The sequence below is a fragment of the Megascapheus bottae genome, chromosome 21 (genome assembly GCF_031878675.1).
Source record: "Megascapheus bottae isolate mThoBot1 chromosome 21, mThoBot2.hap1, whole genome shotgun sequence".
Lineage (NCBI taxonomy): Eukaryota > Metazoa > Chordata > Mammalia > Rodentia > Geomyidae > Megascapheus > Megascapheus bottae.
In genome coordinates this window covers 31,065,186-31,083,377 of record NC_143529.1, presented here as the reverse complement: position 1 = coordinate 31,083,377, position 18,192 = coordinate 31,065,186, and the positions used below count along the sequence as shown (strand labels likewise).

Sequence of the window (18,192 nt, the reverse complement as noted above, 5' to 3'; positions counted from 1 at the left end):
TACATGAAAAATTCCCATCTATCTCTAGCATAGTACCTACACTGTATCATGTATGTTTGCTCAGCGGCCCTTCTTGCCAAATAGAATGGGATTAAAAAAAATAAATAAAAGTGTAAGGGGCTGGGAGTTTGGTCTAATGGTAGAGTGCTTCTCTAGCATGCACAAAGACCTAGGTTTGATCCCTTGGTACCACATACATAGAAAATGCCAAAAGTGGTGCTGTAGCTCAAGTGGTAGAGCTCTAGCCTTGATCTCAGGTTCTGAGGTCAAGCCCCAGGACTGGAAGTAAAAAAAAAAGTTTAAAATAAAAATATAAGGTCTTTTAAATGTGATTGGTACATAGTAGATACAAAAAATAAGTACTTTGGGTGTCAGGATAAATAAGTAAATGAATGAATGTATAATAAATAAATTAATTAAATACTCAAGGAAAATAATATATTAGAGTTAGTAGTTGAGGTTCAAGGCCTACATCTTAACCAACAGTTGAAGTTCTGGGTCAATGTCTATACCCAAGCTCCTGCCATTTGTTTCCTGTTTTACCCTTTTCTCTCACCTACTCTCTGATCATACACACACATACACATCAAATGTGGATAAAATGAAATGGTCTCTTCTCAGAAGAACTTATTCATTCTTATGCAATGAATCATGTTATTGTTTGCAAAATCTAAATTCTATTTTACCATCTTTCCCTCTCATCCATAGCCTTCAAACATTTCCAGTATTTTAGCGAGTAGTGATATGATTTGTATCCCTTGGTATAATTCTGCAGAGTTAAGGCATTTACTTTGTAAACTAGGCGTTGACTCAGTACTCACGGATTTCTACACAACCAAGTAGTATCATGAGGAAAGTTTCCATAACAGAATACAATAGCTGAATACTGTGATCCTTCTACATTGAAATTTGTGTTTTTTTGTTGTTGTTGTTTTTGCTTTTAAGCAATGTGAAAAGAAACTCAAAATGATTTCAGAGTATCAAACAAAACAATCATTCTGATATGTGTATTTTTTCCTCTGGTGATTGTGGTCATTTCCTATTTCTGGCAATTCATGCAGTCCTCCTGGGGCTATTCTTTGACATTCTTTTGTGTCTGGAAAGAGTTGGTAATAAACCAAAAGAAACCATTTTGTATTACTGACTTCTTCTAATGTCTTTCCACTTCTCAGCTTTCCAAGTTTAGTAGAAGAGCAAAGACTTAGAATACTAGAGATTCCCAATTATCTTACTGTCATAGCACAATGTCTTTTTTTTTTTTACCCAAATGACTCTCCTTTCCCTTCAGTGTATTTATTTACTTATTTATTTATGGTGCCCATCCTGGGGTTACACTCAGGAGCTGGGAGCTGTCCTGAGGGTTTTGTTTGTTTTGTTTTGTTTTGTGTATGGGTTTTTTTTTGTTTTTGTTTTGTTTTTTGCTCAAGGCTAGCACTCTACCACTTGATCCAGAGCTCTACTTCTGGATTTTTTTCTGGCAGTTAATTGGAGAAAAGAGTCTCATAGATTTTCCTACTCTGGCTGACTTTGAACCATAATCCTCAGATTTCAGCCTTCTGTGTAGCTAGGTGTACAGGTGTGAGCCACTGGTGCCCGACTTGGGTTTGTATTTACCACTTAATTTCAGTGTATTACTAAAGTAAATTAGTAGCTAATGAATTGGGTCTATACATAAATGACTTGAAGAGTAATCACGAATTGCATTAGAATTCTGTGCAGTAAAATAGTTTGTTAAAAAGAAACGGAAAAGGGGTAAACATGGAACCCCCACAATTTCACAGCAGGTGGAAATGAGCATTGTAGTGACACCTTCTGACCACGTAGTGGCAGTATTCCCACTGTAGACAGCTCAGTGAACACTGGCTCCACAGACCAGAACAAAACCAGTGAAAAATACATTCCTAAAATAAAAATACCTACCTACTGTATAAACCCACTGTTGCAGTACACCACGCTGATATTAAAGTGAAACATACCCCAGCGGGAACACTTTGAACTGAGAAACTAAATATTTGAAGTATGTTCTAAATAAGTCAAGGGGACTGATTATCTTGTTTGCACAAATCAGCTGCTGGGCTCAAAAGTTATTTGCTCTATGAGAAGAGGCCATACGGATTTTGAGTCCTGCATGTGTTCAATCAGATTTAAACTTCAACTTGGACATATGCTAAAAGTGGCTTGATTCCTAGATTTTTAAATACATATGCCCTCAGAACAACAATATCCAATTCCTAGTTGGGTGTCTGACCAATCGGAACACCTGAAGCCAACTAACTGCTGTGTCTCATTGTCCTGAATGTAGATGGGGGCGGGGCTTAGGTAGTGGTAAGTAAAGTATTTCACTTAAAATGCTTCAAGATACCTTTTACTAGGAAATTAATGGTGTGTACTTTAGAACTGTGAAGACCACAAAAAGTTCAGTCCCACTTTTATGACTAGCTTGTTTACCTCCTGTCTTCCTTCCATCCCAAACATGATGTCATTCTTCTGACATGTCAAAGGTTATTTCTCTCTTGCTTCCTATTGTCTTATTAGCTCCATATCGCAAGATGCATCTAAAGGCTTTAGGAAACCACTTCTCAGGTCATAAGCAAGCATTTGTGTCTTTGCTGCACTTTAAAAAAAGATCATATTTAAGAGTCATTTTTGATGGTTTTTCAGGTTTTTTTTTCTTCAAACATTACCTATAGTTATGAAGGTCTATCTTTTCTATCTGCCTTAAAGTTGGGGTGATTGGCTGAGTTTGCTGAAATCTGAAAGTCTGTCTTAGGACAGAGAATTTCTAGTGTTAAAACACAGCGAAATCCCTAGTGAATAGGGCTGTGTTGGTGACCCCATTCAAGTGTAAAGTTATATACATTTCTTGGGGCATAGGGTAACATTTCAGGTTTTCGATTAAGCAAAAGTACCACCCGAGAATTGGAATCTAGTCACAAAAAGTGGACTGGTGCCCCAGAGGGAAGCTCAACTGTCCTGCGGTAGAGAGGACATTCATTGCCTAGAGGAAGCGCCCTGCAAGTGCAGCACAAACAGCCTGCACACTCGGTGGCTGTGAACCCAGAGGCCGATCAGAGAGGTGACTAAAGAGTCCTCATTACCCAAGAATGTGCTTTGTTAGCCTAATTGCCTCTCATCTGCACTGTATATATTTTATGCATGAACAACTTTCTGATTTAGAGATGGGATTGATAAAAGCTTTCAGTAAAAGGGAAAAATTACCCTGAAAACCCTCCCAGAGGTAACAGCATTCCATTTAGGAAGATAACATTGGGTCAGCTAAGGGTCGGCCAGTTCAACAATGACAAGGGGCTGGCCCCGACAGCCCAGGATCCCGCTGTGTTGACATGACAATGGGTGAGCCGGCAGAGGCTAGGACATTCCTCTCCTAGCCAAGTCCCCAAGCCATCCATCTTGTTAGCGCTCATTGGAGATCAAAACACAGAGAAAGAGCAAACTGGTCTCCAAAAAAAAAAATTTATTATCATTTCAGATAGACTGCAATAAATATCCAGATTTGGCAGATGAAGAAAGCCCATGTGTTCTTTTGGTACACACTTGAAAGATTGGCTCATAAAATAGGAAAAGAAGACTGGAAAATAAGCAGAGCCAGAACTGTTAAAAAAAAAAAAAGTGGTTAGGAAATAAGAGATTTAGAAAAAATAAGGATTTATTTTCATTTTTTCCCCAAATACAAGAGACTAGGGCTCTTTTGACTTGACCTAAAGTTACAATTTTAAAAAGAAGTTAACAATTGTCTCTTTAAAATGTGAATGATAAGTAAGATGGAACCTACCACCCTATCAGCTTCTAGATGTACAGAGGGCCTAGAGAATACTTAGCACTTGGGTAATTTATATAGAGTCCTCCAAATCCTCTTAATTGTATTTGTCCTCTAGATATATGTGCATTTGTAAATGTGTGGCTGGTAACAGTGGCCCATATCTAGCTTCCTCACTCCTTAGGAGGCTGAAATCTAAGGATTGTACTGGAAGCCAGTCCAGGTAAGAAAATTCATGAGTCTTTTCTTCCATGAACTGCCAAAAAGCTGGAAATGGAGCTGTGGCTCAAGTGGAGGTATGCTAGTTTTAAAGGGGGAAAAAGATAAGCTCAAGAACAGTGCCCAGGTCCTGAATTCAAAGCTTAGGACCAGCATATAAAACCAAACAAATAAGAAAAAAGTCGTGGCATGCAAACAGAAATTATAATCTACTCTTTTGAAAACATAGATGTCTCTTTACCTGTCCAATCCTTTTTCTTCCTCATCTATCCTTTCTCATTCACTTCCTAAAGAAGTAACCACTCATTGAACACCTACTGTGTATCAGCAAACACACAAGAAGCATTGGCTAGAAGACCAACAGGATCTGGTCTTGTGCTCTGATTTACCTCGAGGAAGGGAAACAGCTGCCTGAGGATGGCTTTTTGTGCAACACAGCACAGGTGTAAGTTACCTGTGTAGGTATCTTTGGTATACTGAGAGCCACTTGCTGTAAGATTCGTCAAATAAGCTGAATGTTATTGTCTCAGATGTTAAAAATATCAAGCTGAGTGGAGTGAATGGCTAGCTCCATATCAAAGAACCCTCAGTTTTGAGTGAGGAAGATCACCTCCTGTTGCAACATCCAGAAATGAAATAGGATGGGCCACCAGACTTGGCCAGAGAGGTATGGAGAGGAGTTTGCGTTCCTGAATCCCTTGATGGGGAAGATTGGTGGAATACCACTTGGCTGGTATGAGGAGGGGGCTGACATATTTGTTTTCTGTTGCCTCCTCCCTCCTTCTTTCCATTCCCTTCCCTCTTTCCATCTTCCTCCGACTTGATGCTTGCCAGTTAGGAAACTCTCATTTGAAAAAGTTCATTACAAGACAATGTCCAATCATGGAAAGCCATAAGGAAACATTTCAACTGGAAGTGTTCACTGGCAACTTGATTCTCAAGAGTCTGGAGCTAGAATTCAGTGAGCAACACAAAATCAATTCAGTTGTTCTTAAAAGATATCAGAATGGCCCTGAAAGTGGTTGTTGGGAAATACCTGTGAATGAATGTGACCTTGCAGCCTATTTTTCCCTGAGTAGCAGGGTGTTTAAAATACAATCTTGGAGGACAGGCAGTCCCTAGAAAGTTACAGCTGTCTCACTGTCTACTGCATTGACATGACAACAGCCAAAAGAAGTCAGAAAAGACCTACCCGGCTAGAAGGAGATACAAATTTCCTCCTATTTGAACTCTTTCCTCAACTCAAATGATTTTATTATCATCAAATCAAAGGTCACTTCCTGAACCAAGATGAAGCAATTCTAGATTGTATCTGATTATGAGATCCTTATAAAAAGCCATCCATTTCCTTCTCTGTCACTCTGTACTAGAATTAACTCCAAATAGATCAAAGGCCTGGAAGTAAAAGCCAACACTCTGAAAGCTTTACAAGAAGGAATAGGAGATACACTAGGCCTCCTTGGCACAGGTTGAAACTTTCTTAATAAGGACCAAGAATCACAACAAATCAGAGAAAGGTTGGATAAGTGGGACTGCATTAAACTGCAGAGCTTTTGTATGGCAAAGGACATAGCTAGTAAACTAATTAGGAAGCCTACACAGTGGGAGATCTTCACCAACCATACAACAAAGGCCTCATATCTAAAATATATCAACAGCTCAAAAAATTGAATCACTCCAAAACTAATCTCCAAAGCAACAACCATCCCATTAAAAGATGGGCCAAAGACTTAAAGAGAGTCTTCTCTGAAGAAGAAATAAAAATGGCCTATAGACACATGAAGAAATGCTCAACATCTCTGGTCATAAAAGAAATGCAAATCAAAACAACTCTAAGATTCCACCTCACTCCAGTTAGAATGGCCAGGATCAAGAAAACTAATAACAACAGATGCTGGAGGGGATGTGGCCAGGAGGGATCACTACTACACTGTTGGTGGGAGTGCAAACTTGTTCAATCACTATGGAAAGCAGTATGGCAGTTCCTCAAAACACTAAACATAGAGCTCCCCTATGACCTAGCAATTCCACTACTTGGCATTTGCCCAATCATCCAGAAACAAGGACATACTAAATCCACCAGCACAACAATGTTCATTGCAGCACTATTTACCATAGCAAAGATAAGGAACCAACCTAGATGTCCCTCAGTTGATGAGTGGATCAACAAGATGTGGTATTTGTACACAATGGAATTCTATGCTCCTGTCAGAAAGAATGACATCGCCCTATTTGTTAGGAAATGGAAAGACTTAGAAAAGATCATATTAAGTGAAGTAAGCCAGACTCAAAGGAACTTAGGCTCAATGGTTTCCCTCATTTGTCATAATCAGTAGAAACCTTGGGCTCTCCTAGCAGAGATTTACAATAGAGCAAAACCTTGATACAAAAGGCCATATAGTAGGACGCTAAATGAAAAGATCTCTAGGATATAGAAACATAAGCCATATAATGAATGATTGTTGTTCTTAAGATACTATGTTATCTCTCATGTCTTTTGCTGTCCCTTGGTTATCTCATATTGTTACAGTATCTCACTTCGTTACCTGATATATTGGATATATTTGTATTTGGTTATTTGAAATTGGATAGGGAACGGGGGAAAACAAGATGAGGGGTGAGGGTGGGGGGGAGGGAAATGGGGGCCAAGACATGTGAAAGGGTATCAATGCATGGGAATTAATGCACCATCTATCTGGCAAATATCATGTAACCCTTCTATTAATTACAATAAAAATATAGGGGAAAAAAAGCCACCCATTATCATATGATGGCAGAAAACCTCCATCCAGTCCTTGGGCTAAGTAAGCATCTGGCTGATTTGTGCCTTGTAATGATGGGTGAGGGATCTGTCCACCATTGCCTTTGTGTGTGTCCTCTCCTGAGCTGATTTGGATCTGCGGCCAGAGTAGAAGTAAGTCTTTGGTAGCTTCTCAGATCTTTGTGACACAGGCCTGTGGTGTGTTTCAGGTCCCCCTGGGTCTCCTGGTCTGAATGGCTTACATGGTTTGAAGGGTGAAAAAGGAAGCAGAGGTGTTTCAGGTAAGATAAAACCACTCATAAAGGAATCAACTTTATTTCAGTGGACCCTGAAATAGAGTAATGCACTTTATTTCTTGAATGCACAAGATTTGAGAGAGAAACTGAAAAAACAACCAGCTTTGTCTAGAGTCACTGCAATTATCTCTAGCACTGCTAATCACATATATAAAGGATGTTAAAAAAAAAAGACTAGGTAAGAAGAAATGATTGGCTCACAGTTGGTTTTGAGATAGTCTCTACACTGAAAACACTCAGAACCATTTCCTAAATGGAGCTGAATTTTTAAATATTATGAATAACAAATAATCCAGGTATAAAATAAAACCAACATTGTTTTGTTTTGTGTAGCAATGTCTTGTATAACCACATGGATGTGATTATAGCCATTCACATGCCTTAACTGTCAGTGCCAAGAAAATTTATCAGAACCATTTGTTGTTATTTTTGATAATGCAGGTTCAACATTTGGGGTTCTAACTTATTCCAGTGGTTATGCATTTGTGATATTGCTTTTTCAGCAAAATAATAACTAGACAAGGCAGCAGGAGGAACCAACATGTAAACTGGAGTGGTAAAAAAAAAAAACAGAATAGTGTGGCTAGCTGTGAATCTGTTATTGGTGAGGGATGAAATCTTTATAGAATTTGGAGTTCAATCCGTTTGGTTTCACTTCATAGCTCTTTTTGATTAAATATCTGATTAAGTATCTACTTCTAAGAAACCAATGACATTTATCCCCTTAAAAGGAAACTCCAAAACATGGTAGCTCTTTTTATACTGCCATTTCCATGTAAATTTCAAAGAAATGGACTCACAATTCCTTATTGTTGTAACTCATTTATTTTTGTTTGACCTATTGACAGAATTGGAGGGTTGATGTTGTCCCCTAAATTTTTCTTTTCTCTGAGAAGTAATCATAGAGGAAACCTAGCCCGCGTTAACCTTGTGATGGGTGGTAGGGGAGCAATGACAGCTCAGCAATGACACGGCAAGCGTGTGTTCTACACGGACCCAGCCACTTTTCTGTCATACCCCTTTGGGGAAGCAGGAATTTCTCAGGCACCATGAACTGACAGATAGGAATCTAATGTGATATTGCTGCTCTTTCCTCATGAAGGTTTGAATGAATTGGGTCCCCCTGGCCCAATGGGATTCCCTGGGCTGAAAGGGGAGAAAGGAGACCCTGGGAGCCCAGGAATTTCTCCTCCCGGTCTTTTTGGAGAAAAAGGTCTCCCAGGACCCCCAGGTAAGCAGCAGCAATGCTTTGTCTCCTCTCCCAATAATCAGTTCCAATCTTGGTCGGTGTAATGTGGCTCACGTGTGAACATGGCTGTCCACAGGGCGACAGGGACCACCTGGTCCTGTAGGTGCTCCAGGAAGAGCTCCAGAGGGTGACATACCTGCACGAGGTTCACCTGGAGACCGGGGGCCTCCTGGCCCAGATGGCCCAAGAGGTATGGGCAATATGATGGCTAAGAATGGCAGTGTTCCCTTTGCTAGATGCTGCCAGCTCAATGAGATTTAGGACCGGACAATGGCAGGACAGAAATGCCCATGAAACCCCATCAATGTGACAGATTGAGTGGAATGTGGGTAGTGGTGGCACTCACAAACATACCCCAGGATCCAAAGTAGCCCCTCATTCTAATATGTCAACTCTGTCCTACCACCTCTGCCCAGACATAATCAGATTGCAGAGCAAATATCCCTGTCACCAACTTGGAGCTACTTGGGCAAGCTTCCGAGGTGACCGTTAGGTGGCAGAACCCAGGCTTGTTGGACACAGAGGCCCTTAAAGGCAGATAGCTTGTTATTCCTCTTCACCGCTTCACAAGGAAGAGTGCTGCAGGGCATGATTTGGGGAGCTATTATAAGCTAGCTAATTTTTCAGGAGTCAGCTCAGTTCCACAGATTGATTGTCCAGAAGTTCTCACGAGCTTCTGGAATTCTTCTGCAGAGACACAAACTTATCCTCCTAGGATCTTTATAATAAGAGTAGGATTGTCCGGTACAGAACAAAATGAATCAAAGCCATAAAAATCTGCTGAGAAGTATTGATGCCTAGTGAGAAAATAATTGTGACCAGTTTCTTCCTGTATGTAGATACTTGCTTTCCAATAGAGTAATATATTTGAATGAATGTTCATATCTGCCATAGTTTTTCAAAAATATATAATTGATTTATAAAGGGAAGGGGAAAACAAGATGATTACGAGGAGTGGGGGGAGGAAAATGGGGACAAAAACATGGAAGGGGTACCAATGTGTGAGAAGTAATGTACCTACTACCTGGTGAATATAACTGTAACCCCTCTATACATAACAATAAAAAGTATATATAGCTGATTTTTAATCAATCTATCCACTAGTCATTCATTCGCCCTTCCTTCCTTCCATTTATCCATCCACCTTCCATCTATCCATCTTTCCATTATCCATCCATCTGTCCTAGTAAAGCAGTGACATGATACCACACACACAAAGCAGAAGCTAAGGGCAACGAAGTCTTGGGTGGGTTCATTATTTCTGATGGTGACTAACTCATTATCACTACCATTTCTAAGCCAGGGCTCTAGAGAATGTACTCCGTATTTCACTGTGAAATGATTGACATTCTTATTCTTCTAATCCTTTACCTTCCTTGCCTTTCAAATGACTACATCTTTCAAGAAGCTCTCAGAGCCAATCTACTCCTTTTACCTTATCAGGAGAACCTGGGCCTCCGGGCCCCCCTGGGAGTATGGATCGCCTAAAAGGGGAGCCTGGTGACTATGGTTTACCAGGCCCGCCTGGCCCCCCGGGTCCCTCAGGTCCCCCCGGATGTCAGGGTATTCCAGGATGTGATGGAAAAGATGGCCAGAAAGGTATGACTATAAGTATCTTCCCTATTATGTGAAGACACTGCTTATCTTACCCTCCATGGCCTTGCCGTTCTGTCCTCCGATGGTGATGACCTGTTATGTCCTTTGGGGTTGTGGGGAGCAGTGACTACTATTTCCAGAATTCCCTGACTTCCACAAAGAGTCTTCAAGTTTAAGCACAGTTGGAAAGTTCAGGACAGGGAGCCTTGGTTTATCCCTGTGTGCTTTCATCTTGATCGTGGATGTGCGTGGATGTGGGGACCCTTCGCATCCATCCTTGGGTTTCCTTCAGACAATGGTTGCTTGTCTCAGCCTTACAGAGTCAGACAGCCCTCCACTCTAGTGCTGACTCTGCTCTCTCTTCTTGGGTCTTCGTGGTAAATCAGACCCCATTGCTGTCTTCAGTTCATTTCATTCTGTGCCCTCATTTTTGTTTCTTTTAGGACCAATGGGATTTCCAGGGCCTCCAGGACCCCCCGGCTTTCCTGGACTACCTGGAGAGAAGGGTTTACCTGGACCACCAGGCAGAACAGGGCCCATCGGTCCTCCAGGTAAACATTTAATAAATAGCCATTTCTACGCAATCCTCATGTGTCATGTTATCTAAACAGCTAGGAGGGTCACCATTCGAAAGTTACGATTATTTTGAAATTGTTAAACTCTTGTGAGTGAAACCCTATCGGCTATAAACTCTTTAAGTGCTGTGAAGTCTCCTATTTGGTACACTACTGTGTGTTTTCAGAACAAATAAAAAAATTGCTATGTACTAGTGGCTCAACCATATAATTTTATCAACTCAATGGAGTGAGATCTGAGGATCTCAGTCAGATTTTTGGTCAGAAGCTAGCCCAGGCAAACAAATCTGAGAGATTCTTTTCTCCAGTTAACCAGCAAAACTCTAGAATTGAAGGCATAACATACTAGCTGTCCAGGATAACATACTAGCTATCAACAACAACAAGCCAACATCAACTAAGAAAGAATTGGGGAGACTAGGAGGGAGCGTAAATAGATAGTGTAAATGTTTTATGTTTAGGATCTTTTAAGATCCTAAATAGATAGCATGGCAATATAGCAACAACTTAGAATACTTTATAATCTCTTATATTCAGAGAACATATAAAGTTCTTTGCTTTATGAGGGATCATCTCATATCACAACAGAACAAAGGGCTCGGCACTTAGATTTTTAAAATATTTCTTTCTAGTACATTACCTATAGAACTTGACAAATTAATGCAGAATTTTCAGAAGCCTTTAAATAGACATAATTCCTAGGCATTCCTAGGTGTATTTACCATAAGAGATCAGCTAGAATTTTATATTTCTCAGGAGAGATCACATCAACTTTTGCTAGACAGGAAATCTTCTTTAGTACAAAGAGACCTCTCCCCTTATCTGTTGTGTTGCTGTAGACTTTTGATGTAAATAGGGTGCTGTCATTCTGCGTGTCATTGATGCTGTCTCAAATGCTTGCTTAGGTTCTCAATAAATCCATTTCGTTTCCGTTCTAATTTAAACATTTTAACATATCTCTCCTCCATGTGAAAATCGTGGCACGGCCTCAATTTTTCGGCTTTGAATTTCCCCAGGCTCCAGAGGTAAGCCTTGCTGTGAAGTGCATAATTATACATTCTAGCTGCTTTCTCTTCTCTTCAGCCTTTGCAGTGGAAACATGGTTTTCATGAATCACTCTCCAGTGTTATCTTTTTAGAAAGGGTGCAGTGTTATAGTAGGTTTTAAGGCTTGCTTTTCCTTTTTACTCACATAGTAACCTCTTATTTGTGTCCTAATCCCCTCACAGCAGGGTAGACACTTAGCTTCTACAATTTGAATTTGAGCTCAAAGTCTGAGTGTTCTCGTGATTGTTACAGCACATGCTAATTTAAGTTCCTTTTATGAACTCTATAGTATAAACACACTGAATACCCCTAATAACCGACATTATTAAAGATGGTCCTTTACCACCCAATTGTTACAAGCCTTTCCTAAGCATATCTTTCTGTATACCTTTCTTTTCTTATTGTATTTTTTTTGTTGGGATAATGTATAGAGGGGTTATAGTTACATTTGTCAGGTAATGGGTACATTACTTCTCAAACCTTGATACCCTTCTCATGTTTTTGTCTCCCTTTCCCTATCCCCACCCCCTCCCAATCATCTTGTTCTGTCCGTTTTCAAGGAAGGAATTTCTTGATGCACTAAAAAGCAAATGCTCACTTAACATGTCACCATGTAAAAGCAACATATTATTTTGTTCCTGGCATTTTCAGGGTCCTTTGGAGACAAACTGCACCCCTCTTCTTTTAGGTTTTGTTTGTTAGACAAAAAAAACAAGCCAGGCACTGGACGTGCTCACACCTGTAATCCTGCCTACTTAGGAAGCTGAGATCTGAGGATCACAGTTCAAAGCCAGACCAGGCAGGATCATTCATAAGATTTTTATCGCAAATAAACCACCAAAAGGACAGAAATGGAGCTGGGGTTAAAATAGCAGAGTACTAGGCAAAGTGCTAGCCTGAGCTGAAGGCTCTGAGTTCAAGTCCCAGGACTAGCATGCAATTAGTATATTTATTAATGAGTTTTTATTTCAGTCCTCTCTGTGTGGCTGTATGAAGAAACAATTTGAAACATTCAAAATCTAAAGTCTAGCCAAAAGACTCCCTCTCCCCCTCCCCACTGCCCAGCCAGTTCCCTTGGAAGGCCCAGTTGCTTCAGAGAAAGCAAGACACATTCCTAAGCCTCTTTCTGAAAGTCTTTGGGTCAGAGCTTCCAGTAATTCTGAAATTAGATTGTTTTTGTGTATGCTGGTACTGAGGCTTGAACTCAGGGTATTGTGATATTGCATGACACTTTGCTCAAGGCTGGAGCTCTGCCACTTAAGTCGCAACTCCACTTCTGGCTTTTTGCTGATTAGTTGAAAATAAGAGTCTCAATTACCCTGGCTGACTTCAAACTATGCTCTTCAGAACTTTGCCACCTGCGTAGCTAGGCTTACAGTCACGAGTAACCGGCATTCAGCTGCAATTGTGCAATTTTGCTTGAGTAACAGACTAGAGAAACTCACCTTACTGAGGTAATATGAATTAGGAGCACAGTTAACTGGCTTTTAGGGACATGTCCTATGAAATGTCATGTGTGGCTGGCACCCCAGTAAAAAAAAAAAATGGGCCTAAAGCTTGGAAATCCCATGAAAGTCATGATGTTTTTGTGGCCTCAATGAACGGTCACCATCACACTTCCTCTTCCTGTAGTAATCCATTCATTGTACCCTTTCATGGGCAAATGCCCTCAACAGGATTTCAATGCGTCTCTGCAGGGAGCAAGGCAAGTTCCTGTCTTTGTGGAATGTGTGAGCATGTGCATGTGCTCTCTCTGCCTCTGTCTCTGTCCCTCTGTCCCTCTCTCTCTCTCTCTCTCAACATTTCAGTATATGTGGGAAGTCCGTGTTTAACTGGAGACTGCAGGAAGAGCTGGCTCTTGAGCATAGGAACAAAGGGTGATTCTAATTTCAGGTGAGCCTGGACCACCTGCAGATGTGGATGCCTGTCCCCGAATTCCAGGACTCCCGGGGGTTCCAGGCCCAAGAGGACCAGAAGGGACTGTGGGACTCCCTGGCCAGAGAGGCCCCCCAGGACCAGGTATGAACCTTATTCTGTTAATTATTTGTATCATATTGCTGAACTAAAAATCTAGATTTTTAAAACACATTATTGTAAAGGTGATGTCCAGTACATTTTATGTACAGTTACATAAGATGAGTCTATTTCTTTCTGAACAGTGTTAACCCTTCCTTCATTTTCCTCCTACTTTTCCTTCTGGACACCCCACCCCCCGATTGTAAAGTTTATTCCAATATAATGTCTAGTGAATATTACTGTTGAACTAGCTTACCCTTTTTCCCATCATTTCTGGGATTCTCTCACCCTTCCTCAAATCATATAAACATATATAAGACAAAGCATACGGGAATGAACAACAGTGATAACAGGGAATAAGCCAAAGGAGAAAAAAGAAAAAAAATCACTGCAAACAGTACAATTAAAAACCCTGCTTTTCCATTTCTTTGAGTTCATTTCATATCATTTTATATGGTCATATGCACATACCTATTAAGCCATTGTGAACCTCTGAGAATATTCTTCTTTGTTCTCAGTGTGCAGATGCTTATAGTAGATGCATGTTTAATTAATCATGTCCAAGTGTAATATTTGTCTGTTATTATGTTACTTTTTAAAATTGGAGCCTAAGTAACTGAAAATGCCCTTCTTTTTCTTTTAACCTATTTTTATTCTTAGATCCAAAGGGTTAATCATTAGATCCACACAGCTCTTCTATTTTTGTGATGAACTCTGCTCAAATCTTTTATACTTGGTCAACTTCTTGCTCTGGGTTTTTGAAATCTCTTAGCACATCAGGGGAGATACCCTTTTCTTTGGCTTTGAATGAAAAACAATTGAATTTGATTCCCTGGGAATCATCCTTTGGGAAGAGACAAAGTGAACGCACAGAGGAAGGATAGGGAGAAGGCATACTGCTCTAAATTTTGCTATTGCATATTTCCTTAATTGAGATGGATATTGCTCGTGGTAGCAAGATTGTCAGGGTGTCGGGATCCTTACTTATATACAAACCACACTCTTCTGTTAGGAAGGATTTGCTTTATTTTTGGCTATCCCTTACCAATTTTGGAGTCTGTGACTAGACATCTGGAAGGCACTGGGCTCTTCAGACCAGTTGGAAGTTCCCATGAGTCTAGAAATGTATGTGGGCAAATTATCAGAAGAGGAGGCACAGAGCCTCCCTCTAATTTCTCCCACTGTCTGGCTGTGATAGCGGTTCTTATTATTTTAAGGCCAAGGGATTAAAAGAAGAAACTTGTGTCACCTATTTTTTCCTAGTGGTCTCAGACTCAAGAAGCTGACCACCCAAGAGATGTCCCTTCAACTGAGCCCGAAGGGACATCTTCTTCATCCCTAGAGCCTTTCTCAAGTCGAGATGAGTGTTGGTTGATGGTGTTTTCTGCTTGCATCTGTTTGCTACAAGGTTAATTGGGTGGCTGTGACCTCCTTCAGTGTCCTGTGCGTGCTTACCTGTTCTTTCTTTGGTTCTCATTGCGTGGGAGAAGTCTTTCATCAGTCAGTAATTGATCAATAAACCTTATTTTAAATACATGCCATACTTTGCATATATAGGTTGCATAGATCTGATTTTACATATATACTTTGTCTATATCTCCAGGACTGCCTCTCAACTCTTCAAAAAAAAAAATCTCTTAAGTAGAAGTTGTGGCCTGTCACAAGGTTCTGCAGACTGTTTTGTAAATGCTTCCCCTTTTCCTCTACTCTACTATTGTGAGCAATACAAAGAAGAGTCCGATGTGTTTTCCTCAGTGACGTAGCAGAAATAGCTAGGAGGATGGAAGTAACTCAATGGTCAATTATAATTCAAGTCTTAAGGGTGTTACAGGCCAAGGATATTAGGAGATTGAGTCAGAAATTGGTTAAAACAAAACAAAAAAAAAAGCAGACCTTGACAAGATGGTGAAGACCCAGCAAGAGCTGGCATTTGTGCAGAGTCTTAAGGAAAGCTTTGGTGGTCCAACAGTAAGACATCAGGACATGGATAGATTGGTCTATTAATATAGTATTGAGGAATCAGCTCTATCCTTGCTTCTCCAAATGAGGTCCAAAGGATCAGTGCTCCATTTCCAGACCTTGTGAACCAAATCTGCATTTCAACAAGATCCCTGGGACATCTGTCTATACATTTCAATTTGAGAAACCCTAGCTATTTCCTATGGATGTGTTCCTTAGAAGATGTGTTAACTCCCACACCAGAGACGCCATCCTAACTACAGGTTCAAGTCACCTGGAAGAACTTGAAAGGGTTCTTGTGCTTGGGTCTCATATGCCAGACCAATAGAAGGAAGAAGCCTGCGTGCTACAGATGACCAGAGAAGGCAGCAAAGGCAGAAACCCACTATTGTACCCCAACCTCAAGACAGATCCTGGTGGGGGGTGGGTTTGTGCATCATAGTGGCTTTAGGAAACAGCTAAAGAAAATAATTGGAAAGAAAATATACTAAGGGTGGATTCTGTAATCTTCAATTTCATAGTGATAAAGGTTATGTGAAATTCTCTCTATCTCTATCTCTATCTCTCTGTAGATTGTGAGTTTCTGAAAGGACATCTTCTTGCCACATGGCTCAGTTGTGATAGCTGGTGCTAATTCCTCCTAGATGTCAGTTGTAAGGGCTCATCCACAGGGAACCTTCTCTGGTTTCCTTCGCCTTCTTAAAGGTGATGATGACCCAGTCTGATGACAGTGTTGACATCCTGAGATCATCTCTCTGCCACAGAATGTGACCATTGTTGAACAAGACAAGAATCTGCTCAGTTCTCTCAGTGAGCCATTAACCTCTCTCCAGAACAGCTTCCATCATTCCCTGGCTAGCTTCCTCAAGTTGCTTTTGTCCCACAGTACACCTGCTTCATTATTGCTTTTGTGGGGGGTCCCTTTTCTCTGATATTACCTCTGACTCCTGTTTACAAAAGACCCCTTAACATTCTCAACGTTTTCCTCATTCCCTTCTCCCAGCTGTTCCTGCTGGCTACCTGGCTACTCAAGAGTGACAGGTCTAAAAGAGCCCAAGCTGACTAACTAGTCTCATCTTCAGAGTCGGGTGCTTAGTGCCCTTCCTGTGCTGAGGAGGATTCCTCCAGAATTGAGGGGGATATATACACCACACTTAGAGTTGGATGAGTTGTAAAACATAGCTGCCCCTAGAAGAAAACACCTCTGCTTAAAATAACATTATTCTTTTTCTCCTTTTTTTCTTGTGATTTCATCATTACGTGCTGGAGATGTTGCTGACATAGAATGCACTAAACTTCCGGCTCTGTTCTTCCAAGCACAGGAGGCTAACACCACACTGAGGATAAATGGTGTCTACTCAGAGTCCTCTACTCCAGGAAACCTAGTGCTTTACAGTCACACATCTCTTAGAACTGCAACTTTTCTTCCAGGGAGGCGCCCCAAGTCTTCCATCTCTTAAAGTAAACACAAAGGCAGTCTCCATTTTGTGTTGAGCCATTCTTGCCTGACAACCACTCTTCAGTCCTTAGAAGACCTGTTTAGAGGAACATGGTGGCTGCATTTTGGACTACTCTTGTCAGAGAGGACCGACAAAACACAATATTATTTCAAGACATTTTTCTTGATGCTGTCAGGGAGAGGAGATCGTTGCCCTGTTAAGTAGAAAGGAAAGCTGTGCTCTCCTAGATGGGAGCACCTTTCCTCCTACAGCACCTCAGGGCACTAGGCATGAATGTGTTTCTACCCCAGGAGGCCCTAAGGTGAAGTGAGACCATGCTAACCCCCACAACATGAGTGCAGCTCCACCAGCCCCAGAGTAGAAGGCAGAGACCATCTGGGGACAGAAATAACAGCCCTAGACTGGCCATCTTAGAACAAATCTTCCAAGCAGCAAGAACCTTGCATTTGAGATGGTTATAGGAAGCAAGGCTAGTCAGAGAGTAGAGGGAAGGGAGAAATTTACTTCATTCCCTGATCTCAACAGTCCAGGCTCTTAAATTGCTACCTGTTTGTTCAGGATTCCTGGCCCTTTTATGTGACTCAAACTCTATGTTGTTCCAACACTCCCATCAGCTTCCATGGTGTTAGTTTCTAAAGGCACCCTGGACCTTTCCAGGCATCCTTCTAGGCTTTGTGGGTGTGTTCCCTCCCAGGTCAAGGTCACTTCCTTGGTAGTTCTTCCATCAGAATGGAAAATCCAAGGTTGGTAACCTTCTCTCTCTGTTTCTGTGTCTTCTCCATAAAATCTTTAGTGTCACACGTGTGTCACAGGGACATTTGGTTGCTTTTTTGATTTGGACAACAGCTTAGGCCAAGGGCCAAAAGCCATTTTCTGTGACGATCCAGATAGTGTGTGGGGGTGGGGGAGTCTATCAGGCTTTGGAGACTCAGCTTTGTTGTTGCAACTCCAAGCACGGTAGGTGATACATGATTTTTGAGTGTGGTTCATATGTGGATGGAGGACTCACTGACAGTGACCGCTCCCGTGACCATAGCAGCTTGGGGGATCCTGTCCTGAGTCACAGCCCTCGAGTGGCACTTCTACGGCACCACAGGCCCTCTCAACTAGTACTCCTCACATATGGGGCCAAATAATCTGCTACCTGGAAGTCCCATCTATGCATTGTAGATATTGAATGGTCCCGCCCCACTAGATGCCAGCACTGAAGCCAGTTTCCCAAAGAGCCATAAGGTGG

General features: G+C 41.2%; 1 protein-coding gene across 1 annotated transcript in view; it reads left to right on the top strand.

The window, feature by feature from the left end:
- Window positions 1–18,192, top strand: part of Col4a4 (collagen type IV alpha 4 chain) — a 101,317-nt gene that overhangs the window by 72,323 nt on the left and 10,802 nt on the right. The window contains exons 37-43 of the mRNA XM_090354940.1: window positions 6,968–7,039; window positions 8,157–8,285; window positions 8,380–8,493; window positions 9,747–9,902; window positions 10,343–10,450; window positions 11,491–11,499; window positions 13,414–13,539. Of these exons, the coding sequence (XP_090211066.1) occupies window positions 6,968–7,039; window positions 8,157–8,285; window positions 8,380–8,493; window positions 9,747–9,902; window positions 10,343–10,450; window positions 11,491–11,499; window positions 13,414–13,539 (714 nt within the window). The remainder of the gene's footprint in view (window positions 1–6,967; window positions 7,040–8,156; window positions 8,286–8,379; window positions 8,494–9,746; window positions 9,903–10,342; window positions 10,451–11,490; window positions 11,500–13,413; window positions 13,540–18,192) is intronic.